Here is a 21,501-nt window from a genome sequence, read left to right on the forward strand (position 1 = left end):
AGACAAGTCCACAGGAAATAGAGTGAAGAGCCATACAAGCCTTTCCTGCGATGCTAACACCCTCAGCGATGAGTGTTCCCTCATCCTGATCGTCCAGCCTCCAGATGGCTCCATACCCATTGTGAGTGTCTCCTGAGACCCTCTGCCATCAAGACCCTCCCCAGCAGGAGCACTGGCTGCCTGGTGTCCATGTCCCGGGGGAAGTCCTCCACTCAGAGAAGTCTTTCCTCCTAGGGAAAACTACCCTTCCCAGCTCAGCTCAGCTCAGTGCTCTGCTTTCCACTCTTTGTGCAACAGCAAAGATCTGTGAACCTGGCTGACTGTAAGTGAAACCAGCATTTTATTTCTCTGGGGAGGGGGAAGAAGGCCGAGCCCTTTCATCCACATCTGTCTGGGTGCTTTAATTTACTGCATCCGCTGCTACAATTCCTGAAGCAGCCTCCATGCTTATGCTGCAAGATCTCTCAGAGACTGGAATCTGAGCAGCTGTCTACATGATGCAAGCCTGTGTCTTTACCATTCAGCAGACACTCTGGCTGCTACCTACACCCCCCCCACACACACATACACTTTGAAAGACCTTATCCTGTGCATTTGGGCCTCTCTCTCTGTACTCTAAAACCCTACCCACACTCCAGTGTTCCTCTCTTACCTCATCAGTCACTTTATTCCACACTGACTGAGAATCAAACTGAAGACCTGGGCACAGGGATAAGAATGCCCTCTCAGGATTCTAGCACTGGGCTTGAGAGTTTACAGTTACTAAAGCAATTAATTCAATGATGATTAACTGCAGTGCTAAGACATCATGCTTCATGGTAAAAACCTCTCTAGAACTGAGGCATGGGGGATGGTTAAGGGGAAGAGAATGAACAGTCAAGACTCCACAACGCTTGAGAACTACTGGTGCAAACCACTTTCCAATACCTTCCTTCCTTCCTTCTTCCCTCCATACCTTTCTTTTCCCTTTTCCCTTCTTCCTTCCTTTCTTTCATTCTCCTCTCTCTCTCTCTCTCTCTCTCTCTCTCTCCATATATATATATATATATATATAGTTGTTGGACCTTCACATTTCCATGCTGACAATTCCAGAGAGAGAGAGAGAGAGACAACAAAACTAAAAGTTTCTCCATTGTGCTGGGGGCTAGGTGCTAAGCTGTGCTGCACTATCCAGAAGAGTTATGTAGCTAACCCTCCTTTAATTAAGATCTGTCCATACCAGGATTCATACGACTGTTTTGAAGATATGTTGACAAACTATTGCCCCGAGTCAGAATCTGGCCCATAACAGTTTCAACTGAATACATTCATTATTTCCATTTTTTTAAAAGCATTGCCAACATTAAAAACAAAAACAAAACAAACAAACAAACAAAAAAAAGTAAAGTGATCCAAATAAAAATTAAAGTTGGGGCTTATTGTGAAGAATTAATTAGAGGCCTGGTATGCTAAGCCAACACTCATTAAGATGAGCATCCAAAGCAAAATGCCTCTCTGTGCTTGCAACATATATATCAACTAGTTGTCTTTCTGCCAGGTACGTTCCTTTGACTAATAATGGCATGAGGCCTGTTTTGGGGGCTGAATCCCTCACTACAAAATCCTTCTCTAGAACACAGCCTGGATACGTAAGTCAGAGATGCCAGGCCCACAGGCTGGTGGTGTATTGCCACCTGTAATTACCCATAACTCTAATGTCTGGTTGCTGCCCTGAGGGTCTGGACAGTGCATGGGGTAACTGGAATCAGTATCTTATGGCATCAAAAGAATGTACCTGATGTAACAACATTTGGACAATGGCAGTTTGAACACCTCCATCTACATTTCTTTTCTTATTTATTTATTTAAATCTTATCAGAGCACGGCTCAGTTTATGGTGGTACAGGGGATTGAACCTGGGACCTAGGAGCCTCAGGCTGAGAGTCTCTTTGCATAACCATTATGCTCTCTACCCCTACATTTCTGATGTTTTTCACCATCAAGAAAATGCGTTCTGACTTGTTGTTACTGATGTTTAATCAACTGTTATTTATACCTGACATCGACTCCTGATGTACGTTTCATGTAAAAAATAAATGTAATCTTCTTGTTCCTTTCTGATGTAATGCATACTTTTACCAATAAATGCACCTGGAATCTGGGGATGGCAGAGGGTGGACACTTGACACTGGCCCAGCTGCGAATATCTTGTGTGTCCCAGCTGACCTCTCCTGGTCAACTGTACGCAGCTGTGATTATCCTCTCTATTCTGAAATATTAGGTTAAGAAAATGGCCTACAAAGGGACCAGCTGGTGGCACACCTGGTTTAGTGCACATGCTACAATGTAAAAGGAAAAAGGTTCAAGCCCTGGATCCCCACCTGCAGGGGGAAAGCTTTGCAAGTGAAGAAGCAATGCTACATGTCTCTCTCTCTCTCTCTCTCTCTGCTCTCTAGATTTCTTGCTGTTGCTATCTAATAAATAAAGATAATAAGAACATTTTAAAATGAAAAGAAAATGGCATATATTATCAGCCGGGGTATAAGTGTGATTGCACTTGGATTTATTTATTTATTTATTTATTTATTTATTTATTTATTTATTTTAACCAGATCACTGATCACCTTTGGCTTACAGTGGTGCAGGAGATTGAACCTAGGACTTTGGAGCCTCAGGCATGAGAGTCTCTTTGCATAACCATTATGCTCTGTCTACTCCTAACCTGGAACCTGAATTTTTTCTCTAGCATTTTAATTCCTTCTGCCCCACCCTACCCCCAAGGTGTCCATAAATATTAGCTCTCCTTGTCCAGTGACCAAGCCATGTCTTCAACACTGTCTTCAAACTAACTAGGAAGTCTCACCTCAGAGGAAGCCAAGTGGAATGTCAGGGCTAAAATGAACGGGCTTGTGAGTGTTATCTGAGAGTCTCGGCACATCCAGTGGGTCCTGAGCCACATGGGCTACTCACCTCCCAACAGGGCTGCCCCTCTGAACGTTACTGACCTTGGATCGTGGTGGAGCCCGGATATACCACTTGCAGTCCACAGCCTCGCTGGCAGAAGCTTTGCCTTCCTTCATGATCTGCACGGACTCCACAATGCCTTCAGGGCCACCCGTCTCAAACTCACAGGCTGAGAGACCCAGTGTCAAAGAAACACACAGAAAAACAGAACTTCAATAATAAATCCCAAGTATATTTCTTCCTAGCAGAAAATCGAGGTCTCTGAGCAAGATGAAACATCCATTTTACCAACCTGGTAGTGGTTTCAAAACTCCAAGATCCTTAAAATCAGGGTCTTCAAAAATTGAGAGAGAGAGAAAAAAAAGTCAATTATATTTAGTCTGAATGTATTACTGAAATGACTCTTTGCTGACCGATATACCATTAACTTATTTGGAGTTGGCCTCAAAAACCTCACTAAGGGAAATAAAATGATGAAATAAAATACCGGATAATATTGAAAGGGAAGTACTTATATATTAGTATGGTAGTTATTTCTTTACAGTTAATTTGGGCTTATAACACTTCAGAAGTTTAGGGGTTTTTAAAACATATGTTTTATTTATTAATGGATAGAGGCAGAGAGGGGAAGGGGACATAGAGAGGAAGAGAGACAGAAAGACATCTACTGCCCTGCTTCATCTCTGGTGAAGTTTCCCCTTGCAAGGGGGGACCAGGGGTTTGAGCCTGGGTCCTTGTGAGCACTTAACCAGGTGTTTCACTGTGTGGCCTCAAAGTTTAGGGCTTTTAAAAAAATATTTATTTATTTATTCCCTTTTGTTGCCCTTGTTGTTTTATTGTTGTCATCGTTGTTGGATAAGACAGAGAGAAATGGAGAGAGGAGGGGAAGACAAAGAGGGGGAGAGAAAGATAGACACTTGCAGACCTGCTTTACCACCTGTGAAGCGACTCCCCTGCAGATGGGGAGCCAGGGGCTGGAACCGGGATCCTTACGCAGGTCCTTCTACTTTGCGCCACGTGCGCTTAACCTGCTGCACTACTGCCGGACTCCCAAAGTTTAGGGCTTTTATCAGTATAAAATAGAAGAAGGAGGAGGAGGAGGAGCAGGAGCAGGAGGAGAAGGTGAAGGTGAAGGTGAAGGAGGAGGAGGAGGAGGAGGAGGAGGAGGAGGAGGAGGAGGAGGAGGAGGAGGAGGAGAAGGAGAAGAAGAAGAAGAAAGGAAGGAAGGAAGGAGGAGGAGGAGAAGGAGGAGGAGGAGAAGGAGAAGGAGAAGAAGAAGGAGGAGGAGGAGGAGGAGGAGGAGGAGAAGAAATTCCATAACCCAGGAGGTGATGTACTGGATAAAGTCTGGCCTCTCAAGCATGAGATCCTGAGTTCAAACCCTGGCATCTCATATGTCAGAGAACATTCTGGGACATGCCTGTCTCTCTGTATCTTTCACACACATTCTCGCTTAAGTAAGTGAAAATAAACAAATCATTAAAAATGGAAAAACAGAAACTGTGGGGAACTGTGAGGCTGAGCTTGAGCATGGTGTGGGCGCCTATGAAAAACGGGTACCTGGAAGGACAGCCACCTCGTCAGCCTCCCCACCTCGGGGTGAGCAGGGGAGGCCTTGGCTTTCCAGGTTCAGTCCCCCTATCAGTCTCCCCCACCCCACAAGGGCCCGACATTCTCTAAGCACAAAGGTTCACTTCCTTGTTCTCAAACCCGTTAGTGCACTTACTCAGCTACTAGAAGCCCCCTCACCTCTTCCCTGTCTCCGTTCTTCTGACCATATATGGTTCAATTCCCCTGCCCACGCAAAGACCTCCATCCCCCCCTCTCTCTCCTCCCACTCCCCCTTTCCCTGTCCCTCTCTCTCCCCATGCACCTGCTGATAATCTCACTTACTCATCCCCCCAAACCAACGAGACCACCCACCCAGCAGTTACTGGGAAAACCCTCACCCTTTCTTAACCTCCTGGTGCCTTAACCATATTAGGAATAAACAAACTGCCCCCCCCACCCCACCACCCTTTAAAAGCTCTGTCTGCTGCTCAATAAACAGACTCTCGCCACCATAGTCTCCTGGGGTGATCTCTGGTCTCCTCTCTTGCTGCGGGTTGCAAAGGCATCCCAGCGTACCCACCCCTGCTGCCTCGGGCCAGGTTCTCACTGGCGCCCGTCTCCAACGGAATGGTCATGCTTAGAGGTCTGGACCTGAGATAGGGCCCCCAAGAGAGCCCGACAAAAAACATTCATTCTAGTCACTAACAGCCTGCCTTATGATATGTAAATCCATCATCAGGCAATGTAAACTTTTGTAATCTATCTCCTTATTGACTATTATTTTAGCTTCGTTTCACTCTTGGAATGATATCCCAAGTGCTCTTGATAGGATTATCTGTCTTGCCAAACTTGGGAACCTGGATTTGAACACTGGCAGTACTCAAACAGTACAACACCAGGGGAAGTTCCAAGGGTGACAGAGTCATGTGGTGGTGTTTCTCCTTCTCGCTCATGGGGAAAAAAAAATGGCCCAGAAGTGTATGTGTAAATAACAATCATAAAGTCCTCCATGAAATATTGAAAACTTGTATCGTAGCAAAATACTGGAAGCATCAAGTTAAGAAATAAAAGCTGGGGGCACCTCTTCCTGGTGGGTGGCATCCTCCGTTCCGTGACATCAAATTTCTTCTCTACCTCTTCACACCATGCTCATTTCCAAAGCTTTCCTCAGTCTGTCCTGTCTAATCAACACTCACTTGTCCCCCATCTTTCTCCATAGTTGCTCCAGTTCACTGCCTCACACACAGGCTTTGAAGAGCAGCTTGTCACAGAGGTATCCCAAAGATGATAAAACCAAAGTGACTCCCAGATTTCTATGTTGCAGGGTGAGTTTGGAGGCAGGCATGCCACCAGTTGGAGAACTTCTGGCAATGATTTCCTCAGGATTACCTAGAGATGAGGCATATCCAGATATTCAGGTTCCAGTTGTGGGCATGTCTGCTGGCTCTGGACTCACTGGGAGCATGTGTGTTGACCAGGTGGTGCCCCAAGAGAATATTATTCTCATGGTAAGTAGAATGAAAACAGGAAGAATCCTGAGCCCTGGCTCCTTAGTCTGCATCCCTGACTTCACCTCATCTGGAGTTGCATTTCTCTGAATTCTCTGCCTTTTGAAGAAATATACATCTTTCTAATCATAGTTCATCGAAATTGAATTTTGTTTTATTTAGGTGTGAAGTCACCAGGGTAAGATTTATCTTGGAAACACAGGGTATACAATTTGAAAGAGGACCATGGAATTTAACTTACTTTGACTCCTGAGATGTTAGCTGTAAATTAAAAATCTTACAAAGTTAGAAACAGTTGAGGCACTGCTCAATAAGGGCCTCGGACTGAAATGTGACTCTACCCAGGAACAAGTCCCGTGTGAGCATATCCTGTTTATCTACGTGGAATTTATGTGTCTAAGCCACGACGCACTAAACTGACAAATGCTTGTACAAATGGTTGTAGTAGTGGGTCTGTCTTTAGCATGGTGCCTGTGCTTGTTCAACAGCTATGTGTAGTAATATGTTGACATGGAACAGCCCAGGCCAGTCATGCTAAAATGTGGCTGTGGGAGCAATAAAGGATCAATCACTTTATAGAACACTTTACTATAGGATGCAGTGGTGAACTTTTAATTAAGGGAAAATTCTTCTGTATAAATGTTTCATTTTGTATTGTGTATGTTCCTGCTACCAGGGTTACTGCTGGAACTCAATGCAGGAACCATTTGTCTTTTCTGGTAGAGGGAGTGATGTTGTTTTCGCCGGGCTGGCTTCACAGGCGGGTAACAGACAACCTGGGACTCATGGCTGGGTTGTACGCAGTATCTCTTTATTCATGCAGGACGCAGCACAATCTATACCAAGCTAAGCTAAACTAAAAACTACAAACAATCTTGTCCTTATAAATATACTAGCCCTGTAGGATGGGAACAGGATGCTAGGCAGAGAGGGTGGAGAGAAAAGTGACTGGTGAAAATCAGGGTGTGACAAGGAGAGGGGGTGGAGCAGGCAAGAATTCTACCACTAAACCACCAATGCCCTGGAGGGAAGGTGGTGCTTGTTAACAGAGGTTATGTAAATAGAATGAAGTGGTTATGTAAATAGAATAGTGTTAAGCAGGGGGGATTAAACTAATGAAACAGAAGGGGTTTTTAGAAGCATACCAATAGAGTGAGAACTTGGGAGAGATGGTGAGAGAGAGAGAGACAGAGAGAGAGATACCTGCAGCATTGCTAATGGATCTTCCCTCTGGAGGTGGGAACCAGGTGCTTGAACCTGGGTCCTTGAACGCTACCCAGTGTGACACCACCTGGATCCTACATGAATGTTTTGGAAGAAGTTACATAACCCTTTTAATTAATTAATTCATTTTTGGAAAGTTTTTTTTTAAGGGAGTAAATACCTGTATGCAACTTCTATGAAAGAAACAGCAATGAAGATGCCATTGTTAATTTGGGTCAGTTATCTCCTGGGAGAGACTTTCTCTTCCTTTAAATCAGTGGAGGTTTGGCTTAATCTCTCAAGAAATGTGCATATGGGTTAGGGGTTAGGGAGACAGCATAATGGATGTGCAAAAAAAAAAAAAAAAAGACTTTCATGCCAAGGCTCTGAGTTCCCAGGTTCAATTCTCAGAACAACCATCAGCAAGATCTGAGGAGGGATCCTATACAGAAAAGGAAAGGAGAGGAAAGGAGAGGGGAGGGGAGGGGAAGAGTGGGGAGGGGATGGGAGGGTAGAGGAGGGTAGAGGAGGGGAGGGGAGGGAAGGAGAGGGGAGGAGAGGAGAGGGGAAAATGAAGAGGGGAGGGGATCAGAGGGGAGGGAGGGGAGGGAAGAAGAGGGGAGGAGAGGAGAGGGGAGGGGAAAATGGAGAGGGGAGGGGAGGAGAGCAGAGGGAAGGAGAGGGGAGGGGAGAGGAGGAGAGGGGAGGGGAGGAGGAGAGGAGGAGAGAGAAGGAGAAGGAAGGGGAGGGGAAGGAAGGGGAGGGGAGAGGAGGAGAGGGGAGGGGAGGGGGAGAGGAGGAGAGAGAAGGAGAAGGAAGGGGAGGGGAAGGAAGGGGAGGGGAGAGGAGGAGAGGGGAGGGGAGGGGGAGAGGAGGAGAGAGAAGGAGAAGGGAGGGGAGGGGAAGGAAGGGGAGGGGAGAGGAGGGGAAGGGAGGGGAGGGGAGAGGAGGGGAAGGGAGGGGAGGGAGAGACATGTGCATCTGACTAGGTAGCAGAGAAGGATGCTTTGTGGAGGCCTCATCATCACACATCTTGCTGATTCTGAAGACACTACTTTTCTTTATGTTTAGCTCAGCTTGGTCATCTCAGTTGCTGAGAATTATTCGGTCTGCTCCATTTGATTATCAGGCCTGACGCATAGCAGCAGCTGTTATCAGTACACAGGCTCTTCCTGCGGATTCAAGTATCTGTGTGCCTGCCCTGAGACCCTTGGGGAGGTGTAGGTAGTCTTCTGTCTTCTAGTTTGAAGGCTGACATTCGTCATTTTTAGAACTCATGCCACACAATGTTGAAGCAAAGGCCAGTTTGGAGAACAGAGAATGTATTTTTGTCTTAGTATTAATGGTTGGAGCATTGGTGGTTTTAACAAAAGAGGCTTGGGGTAAATTGTTTCTGCATTTCCATTTGAATTAGCCAAGAGGAATATCACAGTCTCAGTGATAGATGGATCCCATGATAAAAGCACACATAAAGTAAACTGCAATATATATATATATATATATATATATATATATATATATATATATATAGCAGCCTACATTGAATTTAAGGATCCTGAAAATGATTTATCACCTGGTGTTTTTTGGGTACAATGACATCAATTGTTATGCAGAAACACAATGAAGTTGGATCTTATATGTTGTCCTCTCCTGTCCCTCTCCAAATCTATTCTCCACTAAGCCGCCTGAATAAACTCTTAAAAATAGAGATCAGATCATGACATTCACTTGACTTTCCATTGCCCTTAAGAAATAAAAGCACAAATCTTTTTAATCACCTACTGACCCCAGCATGCTCCAGACCACAGGCACCAACTCTCCCAACAATGAAAGTCTCTGCTCCCCACCAAATGGTCCCCTTCTATTTCTCCAATACTCGGTATTATTTCCATTCTAAGAGCTTTTTTTTTAAATTTGTTGTTGTCATCATTGTTGGCATTAGTTTATAAGACTGTAATATTATTTTTTCTCACTGGGGCTTCAAAGCTGCAGGCTAACTGTTTTAGAGAGAGAGGCAGAGAGACAGTAAGTGAAACTTCCTCCAATGTGATGGGACAGCATTTGAACCTGGTCATAAGCATGGCGAAGAACCTGCATTGTCAAGTTATTTTAACCATCTGATGTATTTCGTTCTAGTCTAGAAGCAATACCACTTATAGGTAAACTTCATTGCCCAGAATTCTCCATAAGATTACTGATATCGGGAGTTGGGCGGTAGCGCAGCAGGTTAAGCGCACTTGGCACAAAGCACAAGGACCGGAGTAAGGATCCCGGTTCGAGCCCCCAGTTCCCCACCTGCAGGGGAGTCACTTCACAGGTGGTGAAGCAGATCTGCAGGTGTCTGTCTTTCTCTCCCCTTCTCTGTCTTCCCCTCCTCTCTCCATTTCTCTCTGTCCTATCCAACAACAACGACATCAATAACAACAATAAAAGAACAAGGGCAACAAAAAAGAATAAATAAATAAATAAATATTTTTTAAAAAGATTACTGATATCTATCTAGAAGCCCTCAGATGACAGTCAGAACTTCACAATTTCCCTTTCAGTGGGTCTTTTTTTGTTTTTCAGACCTGACATGCCCACCATGGCATCTTTATTTTAGTTTATCATAAGGTCTATGCATGCCAAAATTCAAAAAATCAGAAGTCATAAGACTTTCCGAAAGTTTAAATGTTTAATAAACTAAATATTGATGTTTGCACAAACTGTGTGGATTGTTTGTTTCCTTTACTTACACAGGTGTAATAAATGAAGCTTCCATGTGGTGTCTGCATCATGCTTTAAGTAAAGTCAACTTAAAATAAAATGAAGCTCTTATAAAATGAATGTGCAGGTATTTTACTTGTATGTACACTGACTTGTTCTTTTTAACGTGATGCTTTGCCTGTGATGCATAGTCACAAGGGAACAGCATTGTTAAGTGGGGGGAAATAAGCACTGTCTACACAAAATAAAGGAGAAAAAATGAGGCAAAGGGGAAAAAGAAGAAGAAAAGAATGATCATGGCAAGAAAATCTAGATTGTCCAAAGCTGACATCTGCCTAGTCTTTAAAATGTTATTTTTTTATTCAAAAAAATGCTGTTTTACAAGATTCTTATCGTCTCAGAGCTGCAGTTTCACATCTACGCCAAATATATGCAAGTCCATCGTAATTACAGCTCCCTCTCCATCTGTGTTTTGGATACTTGAATGTGCTATCATAAAACATACTCAATTTTCTGTACAAAGGCAAGCAAAATCTCCCAGCTAGGAAACCATGCTTCCTCACCGCATTATCTCTGAAAACACTCAGTCAATGGGTGCATCCTCAAGTACATGAAAAAAGAACAAATGCATCTTCTGAAACTTCTTTGTAACCAGAACTAGTTTAATAGAAAACTCTTGTGGCACAACTGTGGATCTGAGCTTAATATTTCAAAATATGTCCCCTGCCTTCCTCTTTCTCTCAGCACTCCACTCTAACTCTTTTACTCAGATCTCTAAAATGGATGATAAAACAAAGGTAATCTTTATTGGAGAAGAACCAGAGGAAAGGACAAGATGGTTTCGCATAGAATAATTTAGTGCAAATGTCACCACAGGATGATAAGAACGGACTTAATGTCTAGAAAAGCAAGAACAGGATAGATAGCATAACATAATGGTCTTGCAAAGAAACTCATGCCTGAGGCTTCAAAGTCCTAGGTTCAAATCCTCCACAGAACCATAAGCCAGAGCTGAACTGAGCAATGATCTAGTAAAAGAAAAAAGAAACAACAAAGAAAGAACAGTGTATAACTTTTCATGAGAATGAAGTAATGAATTTTATACTAGTAATATAGCTTCTAGATATTTTTGTCAAATGGCATCTATTGCATACAGCTGTAAAGAAATAGAAATAGACGGTGGTTCTAAGAAGTTAAGTGCCAGACCGTGTGTGTGCGTGCACACATTCATTCTCTCTCTCTCTCTCTCTCTTCACTAAGTTTTTTTTTTTCTTACTTCTATGTTAGAATGTACTCAATACTACTGTAAATCAAACAAATGTGGCACTTTTTACATTAAATCTAGAAGAACAAAACTAAGTGGTATTTAGTGGGAGGCTAAAGAAACTCACTTGTAAAATGGGTTAAGTGGAAATTTGATGGGTAGAAAGTCAACCATTGCAACATAAAATAAAATATGCAGGAGACACAAAAATCATTGAGTGACTTTGAATGTACAGAATTGACAAGAGTTGTCCAACTTCGATGGTGAGGAAGTGCTTGAGGAATCTTGTGGTGTTTTCTATTTCTTTTCTTTTTGTACTGAAACCTTTCTGGTTTGCAAGAAGGTTCTAAGTGAGCCATTTCAACCCTCTTTCAATTCTATATAGCCATCTTCCTGCCCCCAAGTCCAGTGAAGCCCTGCCTTCATAACCCCTTTCTTTTTTTGTTACTTCCATTCTGACTCTGAGTTTATTTTCATCTGATTGTAGACTTCTCTGCTTTTCATTTTGTTTTGTTATCAATATCTTCTAAATGAGTGAACTAATTCATCTGACTTTTGCAACACGTTATAAGGAAATGTTGCTTTCTGACATGAACTTAAAAAGCATACATGTGGGGCCAGGTGATGGTACCATGCCAAGGACCTGGTCTCAAGCCCCCAGTCCTCACCTGCAGGGGAGGGGGAGAAGTTTCATGACCTGTCCTGCAGATGTCTCTCTTTCTCCCTCTCCACCCCATCCCTCTCCATATCTTTCTGTGTCAGAAAAAGAAAAAGATAAAATTATATACATACATGTATCATGAGAGAGTCTTAGAGTTTACAGGTAAATACTTACACTACAGACACAACCCAGCTGTGTAGGTTATAAAATGTAGCGTGAAGACGAGTTCTTTTGTGTTCCCAGTGAATCTGATGAACCTTAGCCCCTTCCAAATGGAGCTGGGAGGACCTCTAATTGGAAACTTTGGGAGCATCTTCTATTGAAGCCCTTGGCAAGGGCACCAATTATTCATGCCAGACACTCAGTGCATGTGGGCACAGGGATTAATCCTCAGACTGGAGCAGCAGAGACCCAGCAAAATGCCAAGTGCTACAGCTGGTGACAGACTGGAAGTGTGAGCAGCATGAGTGACCTCTAGAGACATCTCAGGAAAGCCCCAGGAAGAATTTGAATGGATTAAGTCCTGCCAGTCCAGATGAAGGGCTGAAAGTTCTCTAGTCTGTTTCCAAATGTGTGACCTCTACTTTCAAGTCACCATTCTCATCTCTCTCCTCCGAGGTTAGAATCTGTGAGTTCCAGCCACCCTCCTGCCCTTCAGATCTACAAAGTTAAACACCTTTCTGTCCAAGCTGGGTGCAGGATGAAGTGATGCAAGTACACTGAGATGAAAAAGGCGTGAAATAATTAGCAGTCAAGTACAGAGTGTGCTGAGGAATAAGGCTGGATTCCCAAAGCACTGCAGCTTTGTAGACCAACATTAGCTTGATGAAACTAAGAGAAAAGCTTAACGTACATAATGAGGTGGGTTCAAGAGAATCAATTTAAAAACAAAATCAAAAAATGGCTGGTTAAAAAGTAGGTCAGCTATCCTAACAGGTATTGTGCTAAGTGAAGTAAGTCTGATGGGGGAAGGCAAAAAGCAGATGCTATCCCTCAGGTCTCAAGGGTAGATAAATAAAGCTAAAGAGCAAATCAAATATTATATACAGAAGACAGACTATGGTGAAGAAGGGTGGAGGTATGTAAAGCAGGAAAGAGGGCTGATGGCCTGTGATGGGCAAGAACCTGGCTTCTGACTGGGGTGTGCTGAGTGGGTTGTGGTGTACACAACATCATATTAAAATGTCACACACATGAGTCCTATGTGATGTTATAAAATCATTGTTAAAGGCTGGGGATATGGATTGACGTACCAACATCCATGTCCTGAGGAGAAGTAATTTCAGAAGTCAGAACTCCCACCTTCTACACCCCAAAATAAGTTTGATCCATACTCCCACAGAGGTGAATGATATAGTAAGATGACCAGAGGGCTCTGAACCCCAATTCCACCAGGACCTGAAGCATCTGTCACCAGAGATCTTGTTGATTTTCTACCATCACAGAAAGGAGAGCAAACCTGGAAAACTCCAGAGGAAGCCAAGGAGTGTTTGTTTTATCTGAGAGAGAAGAGGAAAAGGAGGGACACTCAGAAGATGTAATAGGTGTAGGTGTGACTTAGAAAGGAAGTGAAAGGATGACTCTAGAAAAAAATGGACAAAAATATAGATAGATAGATAGATAGATAGATAGATAGATACATACATACATACATAGACAGACAGAAAGACATAGATAGACATACAGTTATAAAGTAAGCCCGTATTTCCTAGTGGAAGTAATGGGGACACAGAACTGGTGGTGGGAACTATGCAGAATTATACCCATATTATCTTACAATATCGTAAAACAATATTAAATTACTAGGAAAATCAAAAAATAAAATAAAAACTCCTACTTTGGTCATTTTTATTAGTATAATTTTAGCTTTCATTTATTTATGAGAAAGAGAGAGATGGGAGAAAGAACTAGGACCACTACTTCAATCATAGTAAACACTAGGTCAAACACTTTTTGTAAGCAGGAATTGTCAGATTTAATAACATTGAAACTATCTTATCTAGAAACAATTATTGATAATATTCTCTATCTTCTAAGACATGAATTCCCTCTTCTTTTAAAAAATGAGGATAAAAATATCAACGTGATTTTATACAAACAGAAGGTTTCCAAATATGATTGAGAGAAAATATTACAGAAAAACAAATATCATATAAATAACATAGATATCCTAAAGGGGAAATATTAGGTGAATACAGATTATCCTGTCCAAGTGCCACTTCAAATTTTACTTAAGCTTAAGGAGTAGAACATATACAAAGTAGTATTTAAAAATAAACTTAGGGGACACTACTTAATGCTCAGTGGATCAGCCAACCAAGAAGACTTAACAATTATTAACATCTACGCATCCAATGAGAAGTCATCTAAATACATCAAACATCTATTGAAAGAGCAACAGCACTATATTAACAGCAACACAGTCATAGTAGGGGATTTCAACACCCCACTCTCTCAACTTGACAGATCATACAGGCAGAAAATCAATAAAGACATGAGGGAGCTAAGTGAGGAGACATATCGACTAGAACTAGTGGACATTTTCAGAGTTATTCATCGCAAGAAACTGGAATACACATTTTACTCAAATCCACATGGGTCATTCTCAAGGATAGATCATATGTTAGGCCACAAAGACAGCATCAACAAATTCAAGAGCATTGAAATCATCCCAAGCATCTTCTCAGACCACAGTGGAATTAAACTAACAATTCACAATCAACAAAAGATTAGTAATAGTCCCAAAATATGGAAGCTCAATAGTACATTACTTAACAACTACTGGGTCAAAGAGGAAATACAGGAAGAAATCAAAATGTTTTGAGAGTTCAATGAAAATGAAGACACAAGCTATCAAAATATGTGGGACACAACTAAGGCTTACTGAGAGGGAAGTTCATAGCCATACAAGCACACATTAGGAAACAAGAGAAAGCATAAACAGCCTAATTATACATCTTAAAGACCTAGAAGAAGAACAACAAAGGAATCCTAAAGCAACCAGAAGGATAGAAATAACTAAAGTTAGGGCAGAAATCAACAACACTGAAAATAAGAAAACCATACAAAAGATCAATGAAAGTAAATGTTGGTTCTTCAAATGAGTGAACAAGATTGACAAACCCAGACTCACAAAACAAAAAAGGAAGACACAAAGAAATTGGACAGTAAATGAAAGAAGAGCTATCACAACAGACACCACAGAAATTCAACATATCATGCGAGGCTTCTATGAACTATATGCCACCAAGCTAGAGAACATGGAAGAAATGGACGATCTCCTAGATACTACAAACTTCCAAAATTAAGTAAAGAGGAACTAGGTAACATGAACAGGCTGATCACAGCCAATGAAATTGAAACAGTTATCAAAAATCTCCCCAAAAATAAAAGTCCTAGGCCAGATGGTTTTACAAATGAATTCTACAAAACCTTCAAAGAAGAACTAATTCCTCTACTTTTAAAAATCTTCCAGAAAATTGAAGACACTGAAATACTCCCTTCCAGCTTCTATGAAGCCAACATCACTTTGATACCAAAAGCAGACAGGAACACAACCAAAAAAGAAAACTACAGACCAGTATCTCTGATGAAGATAGATGCTAAAATATTGAACAAAATTCTAGCCAACTGGATACAGCAGTATATTAAAAAGATTGTGCATCATGACCAAGCGGGGTTTATCCCAGGGATGCAAGGTTGGTTTAATATATGTAAATCAATCAACATGATCCACCACATCAACAAAAAAGCAAGACCAAAAACCACATGGCCATATCAACAGATACAGAGAAAGCCTTTGACAAAATCCAACATCCCTTTATGATCAAAACACTACAAAAAAATGGGACTAGATGGAAAATTCCTGAAGACAGTGGAGTCTATATTTAGCAAACCTACAGCCAACATCATACTCAATGGTGAAAAACCGGAAGCATTTCCCCTCAGATCAGGTACTAGACAGGGTTGCCCACTATCACCATTACTATTCAACATAGTGTTGGAAGTTCTTGCCATAGCAATCAGGCAGGAGCAAGGAATTAAAGGCATACAGATTGGAAGAGAAGAAGTCAAACTCTCCCTATTTGCAGATGACATGATAGTATACACTAAAAAAAAAAAAAAAAAAAAAAAACCTAAGGAATACAGAAAGAAGCTTTTGGAAATCATCAGGCAATACAGTAAGGTGTCAGGATACAAAATTAACACTCAAAAGTCAGTGGCATTCCTCTATGCAAACACTAAGGTAGAAGAAGTTGAAATCCAGAAAGCAATTCATTTTACTACTGCAACAAAAACAACAAAATATCTAGGAATAAACCTAACCAAAGAAGTGAAAGACTTGTATACTGAAAATTATGAGTCACTACTCAAGGAAATTGAAAAAGACACAAAGAAGTGGAAAGATATTCCATGTTCATAGGTTGGAAGAATTAACATCATCAAAATGAATATACTAACCAGAGCCATCTACAGATTTAATGCTATCCCCATCAAAATCACAACCACATTTTCAGGAGAATAGAACAAATGCTACAAATGTTTATCTGGAACAAGAAAAGACCTAGAATTGTGTATATATACACAATCCTTCTGTTTCTGACTTATTTCACTTAAAATGAATTTTTCAATGTCCATCCAAGATGGGATGAAAATGGTCAAGTCACCATTTTTTAAAGCTAAGTCATATTCCATTGTGTGTTCCTGGTTTTGCACTCTTTTCTCTCCTGCGGCACTACCTGGAGAAGGGCTGTCATGCAGAGTGGGAGGCGGCCATTGCAGTTTGGTGCCACATAGCTTAACCTGCTGTGCTCACACCTGACTCTGGGGCGTTCCCATGTGAATAAAGAATTGTATTACCATGCTGCCATGAGTTCCTGTCTCTCTCCTGCGACACTAGCCAGGCAGTGCTGCTCTAGAACTAGTATTTACAAATAAAATAGCACCACTGGGGCATCACTGTCTACTCTACATACTGTACTTTTTTCCATTTGATGTTATTAAAGTCTATAGAGACAGATCATTGAGTAGGGTACCAGCACTGCCCTGTTTGCAGGCTCAGATTCTCACCCTGGAACCCAATAAGAGATGCCACAGCAATACAATTAGTGATGCCCTAACTTTATCTCTCTCTCTGAACAAAAATATTGTGGAAAGAGGTAAAATCAACACACAAGACATTGGTTACACACACACACACACACACACACACACACACGAAAAAGAAAACAGTAAAGGTAGGGCAGATAAATTAATGATTAGGCAAAAAGTTTTTCATGCCTGAAACTCCAAAGTCCCAAGTCCAGTCCCTAGCACCACCATAAACCACAGCTAAAGTGTTCTGTTTAAAAAAAAAAAAAAAACACAACATTAATTAGGAGGCTATGTCCTTCCCTCAGAAGCCTGAGTCCAGCTGAGGAATTCACAACACAGGTTTTACTGTGTGTTTACCACTATCAGAACAATGGTAGCTGTCTGTTATCTGCACACAATTCACTTTTCCTTCCATATAAAACAGTATTTCTGGGAGTCGGGCGGTAATGCAGCGGGTTAAGCGCACGTGGCGCAAAACGCAAGGACCGGCGTAAGGATCCCGGTTCGAGCCCCGGCTCCCCACCTGCAGGGCTGGTCGCTTCACAGGCGGTGAAGCAGGTGTGCAGGTGTCTGTCTTTCTCTCCCCCTCTCTGTCTTCCCCTCCTCTCTCCATTTCTCTCTGTCCTAGCCAACAACAATGATGACATCAATAACCACAACAATGTTAAACAATAAGGGCAACAAAAAGGGAAAATAAATAAAACAAAACAAAAAAAAAACAGTATTTCTGATGCCCACAAAGCCTTTCTGTCATTTTAGTTCAAACATTATAGCCACAGGTCAGACCACAGAAAATTGAGCTAATATACAAAGATATTGCATACAGTATGTGTCCGGTGTAACCAGCAACACTTCAAGAGGACTCCAAGATGTGTCAAATGTCTGCAAATGGGAAGGGCCATTCCCGTAGATCTACATGTATCTATGGACATGGCTCAGTTATAAGTAAGGGGAAGGAAAGGATCACAGATGGCATTAGAAACCCTTCCATGTCCACTTCTCACTAAGCAGAACTTGGACTGGAGTTCATGTATTGCACCAAAGTAAAAGGCTCTGGGGTGAGGGGGAGAGCTCAGGTCCTGGAACAAGATGGCAGGGGAGGACCTAGTGGAGGTTGTATTGTTATGTGGAAATGTTATGCATGTACAAACTATTGCATTTACTATCAACTGTAAAACATTAATCCCCGGTAAAGAAATTTAAAAAAAAAATAATAATCAACTCCTGAGATTGGTAACAGTCCATCAGTTTGCCAGTTGAGGCGCCACCTCCAGTCTGTTTCACCAACAAAAAGATGGCTGGGGGAGGGGGGGAGGACAGGACTCCCTAAGGCTCACCAAGCGCAACTGTGAGTCTCCACTGCTACTGCACCTTGGAGGCTGGAGCAGTAGCCTAGAGGCCCCGTGCTGACAATCAAGGGAGGGGCAGGGCAGAGCACGGACCCAGAAATTCTCACACACCTCTTTTCATCTTTCTGACATTCTTGTCCCCAATATCACAGTGATTCAGATGGCCTGTATGCATGGACGTCTAAAACTGCCAGGATGAGAGCCAGGGGGTGGTGGTGCGCCTGGTTAAGTTCTTAAGATAGCATGTGTCATGTCCTGGGTTTGAGCTCCTGCTCCCCACCTGCAGGGGGGAAGGTTTATGAGCGGTGACACACGTCAGGTCTCTCGCTACCTGCTTCAATTTCTCTCTGTCCTGTCAAACGAAGAGGGAAGAAAAAGGAAAAAAAAAATTCCACCAGAAGCAGTGGAGTCACTGTGTAGGCAACCATAATAAATAGATAGATAGATAGGTAGATAGATAGATAGATAGATAGATAGATGGATAGATAGATGGATGGATAGATGCATTAACAGGGGGCTCGTCGGTGATGCAACTTGTTAAATGGACATTTAACATGTACATGCCTCCGGATTTGAGCCCTTGGTCCCCAACTGCAGGGGGCAAGCTTCAAAAGCAGTGAAGCCCTGTGTAGGTATCTTTCTTTTTCCATATCTATCTACCCTACCCCTCTCAATCTCTCTCTGTCCTATCAAGTAAAAAAAAGAACAAAAGAAAAGTGGTATTATAAAAAAAAAAAAAAAGGCTGCCAGGAGCAGCGGATTCATAGTGCCGGCAACAACCCTGGTGGCAATAAAAAAATAATAATAAACTAATCAGTGTATTAACATATCAGGGGTTTTTTTCTTTTTGTATGATTGTATTGTGTTTGCTAAGTATCTACTATTGTATTAGAGACAGTAAGGGAGCCAAAGTATCAGTCTGGCACTGCAAGAGCAAGAGCTTGAACTACTTCCTTCTTTTTTTTTTTCCTACTATTTTTAGCATGTTCTTTCTCACTCCTGTTTCCTGGCCATGGAAAGTAAGCAAGCAGGTTCTTTCTCATCACAGTGGCTGCAGAACTGAATTCTCAAGGTCATTTTTTCCAGTTGTTTCTCTCAGGGGTAAAACAAGCCCAAAGATGATCTCACTCCTGGGCAGAAATTGAGAAATAAGAACAGACAAGGAGACACAAAGCGGAACTTGGCCTGGAATTGGTATATTACTCCGAAGTAAAGGACTCAGGGTGGGGAGTACATGGGGGGCTTTCAGGTCCTGGGGTCTGGTGGTGGTGGAGAAGCACCTAGACTGGGGGTGAGAGTGTTTTGCAGAAAACTGAGGAATTTACACACAGATCAACAACTGTATTTACTGTTGACTATAAACCATTAACTCCCCCAATAAAAAAAAAATTAAAAGAAAAAAAATCCAGGAGATCGAGTGGTGGAACATCTGGCTAAGAGCACATAGTACTAAGTTCAAGGACCCATGCAAAGATCGAGGTTCAAGCCCCTGGCTCCCCATCTGTAGGGGGGACACTTGGGTGAAGCAAGTCTGCAAGTGTCTGTCTTTATCTCTCCCTCCCTATCTCCCCCTCCTCCTCTCTGTCCTAGCTAATAAAATGGAAAAATATGGCCTCCGGGAGCAGTGGATTCATAATACTGGCACCAAGCCCCAGCAATAACCCTGGAGTGGGGAAAGAAAACATCCAGACCACACCTTCCATCAGCCAAGCACAGAGCTTCCCACTGTCACTGCTGCTCTCCAGATACAAGGCATTCTTCCTCCTTGGCCTTCCCCATGCACTCTGAACTCCCAGTAAGCATAGCACTTTCAAAAGCCTATCAAAGTTCTGTCTGTTTCTAGGCTCTCCCCCCTCCTCTCCCTATGAGGGTTGTCTCATATATTTTTTTACATACTGAGATCATCCCATTAACGTTTGTGGTATTTAACTTTTTTGGCAAGTTAAATTACATATTTAGGTGCAGAGACACTTCCTTGTGGTTCCTACACTCCTCCACTGCTCCCTTTCCCAGGCCTTCAGAGCAGTCCTGTTAATAAGCATTGTCCCCATTATCCCAGAGACCTGTGGTCAGAACCATGTACCTGGTTTTGAATTGTATGTATGTCAACAAATTCAGACCAAAAGTCCTTAACCCACCCTGCTCTTAGAAAGAATTATTTCTCAAAATCATAACCAACAAACTAGGGAGTTTTATAGATGCTATCATGCCAGCAACAGACTATCAGGCCCTCTGATTGAGTCTCTTAAGACCTGCAAAAAAATCAAGTGTATTTCCGGATTGTATCACATACAACAGAAGTGCTCATACAAATGTGAATCTTTGAATTTTTAATTTTTGTATTATCTTTATTTATTTATTGGCTAGAGACAGTCAAATTAAGAGAGAAGGGATAGCTAGAGAGGAAGAGAGACAGAGAGACACCTGCAGCACTGCTTCGCCACTTGCAAAGCTTTCCCTCTGCAGGTGGGGACCAGGGACTTGAGGCCCGGTTCTTACACACTAAGAGCAGGTCTGTCACCACCCAGCCCATGTCTGAATTTTTATCATTGCTATACTACTCATAGTTCTCTTCATTGGCATTAAAAATAAATAGTGTGTCATTGTGACATGATGCTTCCTTGAAAAATCTTTAAGGTTTTGCCTTGCAAAAAAAAGAAAAAAAGAAAAATTCCCCTTGAGTGAAGTTGAAGACTCAATTTAAGCTTGCTGAGACATTTGATAAATGTTCAGTCTTTTTAAAATGTTATTTAATTATTTATTAGATAGATAGCCATAAATCAGGAGGGAAGGGAGTAATAGAGAGGGAGAGAGACAGAGAGATAGATACCTGTGAAGCTTCCCCCCTGCAGGTGGGGACCAGGGGCTCAAACCCGGGTCCTGGTGCAGTGTAACTGGTGAGTCATCACCCAATCCCTAAATCTGCATTCTTAGTCTGAGCAACTAAAGGTTTTTCATTAGATGTGACACAGTGCAATATTTCCCCAAAGTGCTATCCAAGGCAATATAAGACAGTACCTTTCATAGGTGAGAATTGGCTCTCTCATTTAGTTAAAGAAGGAGAGTAATCAGAGCAGTCCAGCAATTATATCCCCTAAGTCTTTTTTTACTTTCATTAGTTATTAGCTTTCTCCTGATTACCTCAGCTGAAAACCTCAAAACCAGATATCACTTGACTCCCTCCATTGCTTTCATCAACAAGACACCAGCAGTCTCCAATTA

At 42.1% G+C, this 21,501-nt stretch overlaps 1 protein-coding gene across 3 annotated transcripts in view; it reads right to left on the reverse strand.

Annotated features, from left to right (window-relative positions):
• The window catches only part of NETO1 (neuropilin and tolloid like 1), a 146,026-nt gene that overhangs the window by 38,252 nt on the left and 86,273 nt on the right, over nucleotides 1-21,501 (reverse strand). For 2 of the 3 annotated variants that reach the window (XM_060174039.1, XM_007520579.3), the window contains exons 5-6: nucleotides 3,236-3,277; nucleotides 2,985-3,112 (exon numbers count right to left, since the gene is read on the reverse strand). In XM_060174039.1, coding sequence (XP_060030022.1) covers nucleotides 2,985-3,112; nucleotides 3,236-3,277 — 170 coding nt within the window. Of the gene's footprint in view, nucleotides 1-2,984; nucleotides 3,154-3,235; nucleotides 3,278-21,501 lie in introns of those variants that run through there. The other variant, XM_060174042.1, reaches the window with a different exon arrangement.

Source organism: Erinaceus europaeus, chromosome 15 (assembly GCF_950295315.1).
Source record: "Erinaceus europaeus chromosome 15, mEriEur2.1, whole genome shotgun sequence".
NCBI classification, from domain to species: Eukaryota; Metazoa; Chordata; class Mammalia; order Eulipotyphla; family Erinaceidae; genus Erinaceus; species Erinaceus europaeus.